The sequence below is a fragment of the Alosa alosa genome, chromosome 13 (assembly GCF_017589495.1).
Source record: "Alosa alosa isolate M-15738 ecotype Scorff River chromosome 13, AALO_Geno_1.1, whole genome shotgun sequence".
In the NCBI taxonomy this organism is placed as follows: Eukaryota; Metazoa; Chordata; class Actinopteri; order Clupeiformes; family Clupeidae; genus Alosa; species Alosa alosa.
In genome coordinates, this window is record NC_063201.1 from 5,231,139 (window position 1) to 5,239,320 (window position 8,182).

An 8,182-nucleotide genomic window follows, 5' to 3' on the forward strand; every position below is an offset into this window, starting at 1 on the left:
GGGGATATATTTTTCTGGGGTGTCTGTGTGTGATTGGGGGTGTTTTAGAGTCTCTCTTTCTCTCTCCCTCCCTCTCTCTCTCGGAATGCAAAGTGGCTTCCGTAGAGAGGGCAGCGTTTTTCTTCTTTTTCTCCTGACTCACCTCCTCAGAGTCCCCGTCCTTACTAGGCTGTCTGCTGTTGACGCCACCTCTTTCTCTCAAATGCTGCGCTATTTTTCTGATCACTCCGCACTTTCATTCAAACTTTGACAGTGACGTGTGTGTGTGTGTGTGTGTCAGTCAGTGTCTGCTTGCCTGAGTGTCTGTGTGTGTCCCTGAATGTTGTTTTCCTTTCTTCATTTGAACAAGTGTGTCCTTGCCTTTCGTGAAGTGATGGTAGTTGTCATAGTCTGTATTTTTGTAGAGCGCGTGCAGTTGAATGTCAGACACTATGTATGTGCTTATTTAAAAGTAGAAAAAGACATTGTACCTCTGTTTTTGGTCTACATGTACCTCTCCTGTGATTTTGTGGCTGGTAGTTTGAACTTGTACCACTGGTCCTCAGGCCGATGACTACAGAAACACATCCCTTTTAGTCACGCAAAGCTGCAGCCGAGGAGTCTACTATAGTTTTTTAGTGCCACTCTTGTGTTTACTTCTAGTATTCTTACCCTGTGTAAGCACTAAGAACCAGACTGGATCTGCTGTGTCTAAGCATTGTCCTGACTCAAAGTTACTCTGTCTGTTTGCACCTGGAGTAGGCAATGTGACGTATAGGCGAGAGTCTGTTCCACTTGCTTATATGCATCAGCACTGCATCATAACCACTAATACAGCTGGTCAAATTGAACACCCTTTGTGGGTGGCAGAGCACTTTGATCACTTTGGGTGATGACCTCCATAAGCCTGTTGTCCTAAGGAAAACATGGTCACTATATCAGTCACTATAATACATCTGTCCTTAGCCTCCTGCACTTGTAACACAGTGGTGTGGAGGTTCTGAGTCGTGTTTGCTGGAAGAGGACTAATGGTGCAGTCAGTCAGTCAGTCTGCAGAAGGCTTTGAACTCCGAGCTGTCTCTCTGGCCTTGACTGCTGAACTAAACTTCCAAACATCATAAATGGCCACTTCCCTTTAAGGTGGCTACTGATTGGTAATTGGTCCACTCCTAATTCATGGCTCAGAGATCTTGTGTCAAATGTTTTTTTCTTGAACAGTTTCGTAGTATTATTTGTTTAATCAGTCCTTAGTCATGGACTATTTTCAGTAATGAGATGAGATGTAGGCTAGATGCAGTTCGCTTTGAGTTCTGCTTGTGTAGTGTTGTTATGCTGTTACAGTGCTGGATTTGAGTTGGGATAAAGTTGTAGTCTCAACCATAAACATGCAAGCCATACTAAGACTGAATGCTGTATAAAATGGCTTATTTTCTTTTTAATAAAAATGTATTTTATGAGTTGAAATATACCACAAGTGCAACCATGTGTACATGAAAGAAAGAATGAATATATATATATATATATATATATATATATATATATATATATATATATATATATATATATTCTTTATTATTTTATTTTTAGCTTCATATTATTATATCCCTATATGGATCAATTTAACAAATCATGCAGTAACTAAGCAATAATGATCATGGTGTGCAACTGCAAAATATAATAAATATTCAAAATGACTATTTTCAGGAATATGTTTTTCCTTGTGTTGATTTTTATCTGAATAAATATTCTTCAAACAAATATATAAGTGATATGACTGTTTTGAATTATTGAAAAGTTTCACACATTCTCTCGCTTCTAGTTAGCCTTTGTGTGTACTACATGTCATGTAGGCTACAAGCAACGTTATGATTGGAGCTGGAATAGGTCTAGGCCAAAACGCAGCCGATGTATTGGTAGTCTGTAGGGCTCGGCTATGAAGGAGCACTGAAGGAACAGGCTGCACTGTTATATAAATAAATAAAAAAAAACTTTATCTATCACTGCCATATATGAAATGACACTGTAAGAGTTAGAAATATTTATTTTAGTATATGTCGCATCCTTCTGTCGGACACGCGCGTTCCGCTCTCCCCCTGGTAGACACGGATGGGAGGGGTGTTGGGGCGCGTATCCTTGTGAAAAGCGCGCCCCCATTCTGAGGTATTGGGGATACATGCATGAGCAGGATACGGGAGCGCGCTCTCTGTCCCTGCTGCCCACATCTTTTACCTTCCGTCTTTTTTCCTGCACACTCGAATATTGGCAAGGGTTCATCTGCGCGGAGCAGGAGAGCAGGTTAAAAAATGGAGAAGGTGCTGGGTCTGGCGGTATTGTCGAGTATTTTATGTGTCGGCTCCGTTGTTGGGAAATATGTCAGAGGAATCGTCAACACGAAAGAGGTGAGATACATTTCCATGTTTTATGCTTTTATCCAACTATTTAGACGATGGTTGTGATCTGTCCGGTGTGCAAACATCTGCTTAAACTTGCTGCAGAATGTCATTTTATGCTCTTACATTTACCCGTTAATGGCATCTTTATTTGCCGAAACATCAGCATTTAAGTGTATCTGAAAAGCATAGTGTCCATGAGAATATATGGGTCCCTATTAATAATGTGTTTTTAAGACCATCCATCGTGCCGTGTTTAGCAAGCCTTTGCGAAGAACACTTTCCATTCATTACCTTTTCGTAGCCACATAGCGGTGCTCCACAACTCTTCGTTCGAATATCGTCGACACCGTTACAGGTGTGCAGAAGGCAGAATGCTCTGTCGTCAACACTTGAGCCATTATTGCTCAATCATTGTCAGTAGGCTATAGCATCACTGACAGACCCATTATACTCTGCCTTCACGCAGGAATAGACTGTGAACTCAGACGCCAAAACCTGAACTTCAATGTGGTTTTATTATAGAGGGTGAGAGGCTTGGTAGCTGTTTTTTTTTTTTTTTTTTAAATATGTGTTTCGTTTTTATCAGTAGGCTACACGTGCTCAGCGTGGGAGAAAAATGTGCAAAAGAATGTGTAAATTGGATGTGGCTCGAGCCAAATCCCAGGCGGAGGCTCCTCGCTCTCAGAACAGCCTCTGTTAATTTTCCTGTCCCACTTCAATGATTGAATCCTGCCCCGTCTCCAGGTAGCTAACGATTGACTGCCTAAATGTTGAGGGAGGAAAAGTAGGCTGCATAATATTATACAAAATGATGAAAAGCTCAAAGTGCCTTAAATATGTTTTATGTGTAAAGCAACCATGTTGCACCTGGCTACAATATGACACAACTAAACAGCTGAAAACATGCATTATTTGGTTTAGACACATATGCTTTCATTGTAAACATTTGATCTATTTCTCCTTTTTTTGCCTTTGACAGTTGTAAACATTTATTTTCAATTTCAGCATTAAGGCACTTTGGAAAACTCTGGGTTTAGTTATAGTCTGAGGCATTTCCATATGGAGGTATGAGTAGTGTGTGTCTACTTGAATAGCGTGCTTAAACACACCATTAATCTCCCCGTTTGCCCCACGGCAAAGTCATGCCCGGAGCCTGCAGCCTGTGACTGGCTTTCCACCATGCCTAAGTGTGTGGACTAATATTGAGGCTGCCATAGTTCAGTCATTAACACTAATCTCAATGCATACATTCATAGTTCATATTAAAGCATTGTGCGTGTGTGTGTGTGTGTGTGTGTGTGGGGGGTTGGGGTTACTTTTGCAGGTTTGCAGGTAGCATCCATAGATAGATAGACATTTAATTGATCCTTTCGGAAATTCTTCTTGCACCTCCAGCTTATCAGATAGACAGACAGGACAACAGACAACAACAGGATCACTAAACCCTCCCTCACCCCCACCCAACCACAATACTCCATGTACATGTATCCCTCACCCCCACCCAACCACAATACTCCACGTACATGTATCCCTCACCCCCACCCAACCACTATACTCCACCCTCCCTCACCCCCACCCAACCACAATACTCCACGTACATGTATCTCTATGTTATGAAATAGTAAAATGTAGTATCATTACCACCAGGGTGCTATCAATAGTAAGGAGTAATATCAGTGACATGGCATATTGGCATCTAGATTCTAGAAATGCTTGCCTCTGCCCAACATAGATGTAGTGTGTGCTTCACTTCACTGTGTGCTGAGTGTGTTTCACTAATTCACGGATTGGGATAAATGCAGAGACCTAATTTCCCTCATGGGATCAAAAGAGTATATATACTTACTTATACTTATACTAGATAATAGTTTGGATAGTAGTATCTCTTATTACACAATGATAAGATAATGCTTTTTTGTGTGCTAGTATATGCTGGTGCTATCAGCAACAACCACAGTCTGAGTCCTCACATTGCCAGGTTCTTCCTTCTATGTGTGTGTATAGCCATATGGATGTGTATCTATGTGTGAGTGTGTGCCTGACTAGGTGTGTGTTTAAGAGTTGCACTGTTGTGTAACTTTGCTAATGAATCTTTTAGGGGCCAGTGGACGAGGGGTGACATGACTAGTTGATTGGTAATTAATTGTTAATGAGGCTTAGCGTGCAGAGAGGGATCCAGAGGGCGAGAGAGGGAGGGATGGAGGGATGGAGGGAGGGAGGGAGGGAGGGAGGGAGGGAAGAGGAGGGAAAGAGAAGGAAGGGGACAAGAGGGAAAGGCTGGATGATTTGTAGAATGGCTGGATACTTCATCTGGTTGTAGCTGTTGATTGATGTCATGTCCACTCTTTCTTTCTTTCTTTCTTTCTTTCTCTCTCTCTCTTTTCTTTCTTTCTTTCTTTCTTTCTTTCTCTCTTTTCTTTCTTTCTTTCTTCTTTCTTTCTTTCTTTCTTTCTTTCTTTCTTTCTCTCTCTCTCTTTTCTTTCTTTCTTTCTTTCTCTCTTTTCTTTCTTTCTTTCTTTCTTTCTTTCTTTCTCTCTCTCTCTTTTCTTTCTTTCTTTCTTTCTTTCTCTCTTTTCTTTCTCTCTTTCTTTCTTTCTTTCTTTCTTTTCCCCCCATTCACACACACACACACACATTGGCTCAATGACTGCATTACAACGCTGTGTCTGTAGGGAATTAGAAAGGTGATGGGGATTAGCGCTGACAGTGTGTGCACACCTTGCTTTTACACTCCGAGTACCAGAGCCCTGGGACACAGTAAGTAGAGGGCTCGGAAGCCACCTAGCTGATTCCAGATCAGACACTGGGAGACCAGGAGGAGGAGGAGGGAGAGAGGGAATGAGTGGGGACACTAAGACATAAGAAAAGGAGATCAAATATTTGGGTTAGTAAAGAGGGTGGGGTGACAGTGGAGTGAGAAGCCCAAGGTTATGGAGGGAAAAAGTGAAAAATGTCTCAAGAAGGAGATTAAAGAGGAGGGGAAATGCAGCTAGGCTGAGTTAGATGGGTGATTTAGAATCAGCGCACAAAACCGAAAAATAAATAACAGGCTCTTGGGAGGGAAATTTGGAGATGGAGCACCTTTTTTCCCCCCTGAAACTTGCATAAGTGATCTCTCTGCTATGACGGCGCATAATTACCGTCATTCATCTTCAGGTGGGGATGTTTGCCTTTTATGTCTGCTGCCGTGCCGACGCTCATCAAGTCAGCTCAACCCTGCAGGTCGCAGAGGAAGAACATTCTGTGATTCCAGACCAGACCCAGGACAACGCACAGCCAATGCCGATTCAGAGAGTAATAGAGTAGGCAACAGAGAAAGAAGAGATGGGAGAGAGAGAGAGGGAGATAGAGAGGGAGAGAGAGAGAGAGAGAAATGGAATAAAAATGAAGGCAGACCATTATGGCCTCCAACTCCTCAGCACTAGTCGGCCTTTCATTTTTATTTTTTTTATTCGGTGAGAGTGGGGCCTCTTTCAGTTTCTATGGCAGCTGGCGAGTGAGGCATGTGGCCGTTGCCATGACAGTAAAAAAAAAGGAACTGAGCAGTGTTGTTATGTCGTCTGAGTGGGGCGGCGGGTTTATGGCTGCAGCTGACCAGCCATGCGCGCTCACAACTTCACAACAAGGGGGTCTCTTCAAAGGAGCGCCGGATAGCACCTGTCACATGACTATGTCCATCTCGCCCAATTGGCCGCACCCCCGACTCTTGTTTGGGTGAGTTCAGTCAGGGTGGAATCGGGTGGTTGTGTGGTTTTGTGACCTCTGTTGCTACGGCAACATGCAGACCCACCCCCAATGCAGGGCAGGAGGAACCAAGATGGCGTTGGGGTGTAAAGTTGGCATCCACCCCCACTATGTTTTTCCACTCCATTGAGCGGTGATGGTGTGTGAGGAAGAGGAGACTAATCCAGGGTACTGGAGTGTATCGCCTCTCTCAGCAAACACCCAATTGAGTGATATTGTTGTGTGCAGTGCTGTACACAAGAACCATAAACGATACCATCAGCACTATGTTGTGGCCGGATAGGCACTGCTGACTATTAATGTGTTTCCCCTCTAGTCCTCCCTCTCTCTCTCTCTCTCTGTCTCTCTTTCTCTCTATCTCTCGCTATTCAATTTTCTTTCTTACCCTCTCTTTCTCTCTCATCCTCTCTCTCTCTCTGTTATTCTCTCTCTCCATCCCTCTGTCTTCTCTTGCCCTTTATCCAGTTCCTCCTCTATGTGCTCCACACTACTTACATCTCCTCTCCTCTTGACCTCTCTCTCTCTCTCTCTCTCATTGTCCCTCTCTCTTTCTCCTCCCATCTTGACCTCTTTCAGTCTCATTGTGTCTCCTTTTCAGGACTGGCTCTTCCTGACCCGCTTCTGCTTCCTGACCAACTTTGGCAGGTTGGACTTCAGATTCCGCTACCCAAAGGTAGAATTACACTGCACATGTCCACTAGAAAGAACTTCCTCTCTTCCCTGACATTCTTCTCCGATAGTTGCGTTCCTCTTCTCCTTCTATTTGTGAATCATCCTCCGCCTCTTTCTTTCTCTTTTTCTATCCCACTGTTCACTTTGGTTACTCTCTCCTCCATCCTCATGCATCCCTTCTCATGACATTTACAAACGGTAATTGTTTTGTTTTCCTGTAGTCTGCAAAATGTTGTCCTAGAGTTATCTTTGTTCACATTATTTAGATTTGACTGGTGACCTACCTACCAGTTTATGTTTATAGTTCATAGTTCTTAGCAGTCTCTTTAGTCCAAAGCATCTATTATTATTTTTTTAGTCTTATTAGTCTTATTATTAAACATTATTAGTCGTATTATTAAACATTATTAGTCTTATTATTAAACATTATTATTGTTATTAGTCTTATTATTCCCTACCTCATCCCCCCACCCACACCACCCACCCCACCCTCTCCTTCTCTTTCCCTCCCTCTCGGCACCACAGAGGACTCTCTGTGCACTTGCTCTCACCCTCCTGTGTGCCACTGGTCCCTTGGCCACCTCACTGGCTATCTGTCAGCATCTTCCTTAAGCTTGTCAGCCTCGTTGTCGCTCGCTCAATCCCTCTGTCCTTCAGTCGCACTAGTGGAGTTTAAAGGCTCCTTCCACAATTAATCTCTCCCTCTCAATCTCTGTTTCTGTCCGTTTGTTTGTCTGACCCTCACCACCTTTCTAGTACCTCTCTCTCTCTCTCCTCTCTCTCTCTCTCTCTCTCTCTTTCTTTCTCTCTTTTATGCTCTTTCTCTTTTGTTCCGTTCCTCTCTTCAAGTCACGCTGCTGTCAGAACATATTGCTCTACTTTGATGACAGCTCCCAATGGCCAGCAGTGTACAAAAGGCCAGAGAAGGTGAGAAAATTGCCAACCTGTGTGTGTGTGTGTGTGTGTGTGTGTGTGTGTCTGTCTGTGTGTGAGTGAGAGAGAGAGAGAGGAAGAAAGTGTAGAGGTGGAACGTAAAATGTGCCCTGGAGTCCTGAAATCTTTGAAGCTGGTGTCATCAAAGAGATGTGAAAGAGATGGCATGTTGTCCATGCGTATAATCCTCACCAAACCAATGTGTCTGAATTCAGGACTGCTACCAGAGGGAGGCTGTGCTGCGGCCAGAGAATAATCAGGTCATCAACCTGACCACCGACTACAAGTGGTCAGGCTGCGCGGTAAGACCACAAACCAACAGCGGTGGGGGCTGGGGTGGACGCCGAGATATCGTCTAACACTTTAATGTGTTTGTTCAATGTATGCATGTGTAGATGTTGAATGTAGATGTGTGTTGTATATTGGTGTTTTACAGAGGGCTGTGCTATGCAAGGTAATGG

General features: G+C 43.4%; 1 protein-coding gene across 1 annotated transcript in view; it reads left to right on the forward strand.

The window, feature by feature from the left end:
• The first annotated feature begins 2,150 nt into the window (after nucleotides 1-2,150).
• The window catches only part of tmem145 (transmembrane protein 145), a 23,040-nt gene continuing 17,008 nt past the window's right edge, over nucleotides 2,151-8,182 (forward strand). Inside the window, exons 1-4 of the mRNA XM_048261403.1 lie at nucleotides 2,151-2,378; nucleotides 6,715-6,789; nucleotides 7,638-7,715; nucleotides 7,937-8,023. Coding sequence (XP_048117360.1) covers nucleotides 2,283-2,378; nucleotides 6,715-6,789; nucleotides 7,638-7,715; nucleotides 7,937-8,023 — 336 coding nt within the window. The 5' untranslated portion in view covers nucleotides 2,151-2,282. The remainder of the gene's footprint in view (nucleotides 2,379-6,714; nucleotides 6,790-7,637; nucleotides 7,716-7,936; nucleotides 8,024-8,182) is intronic.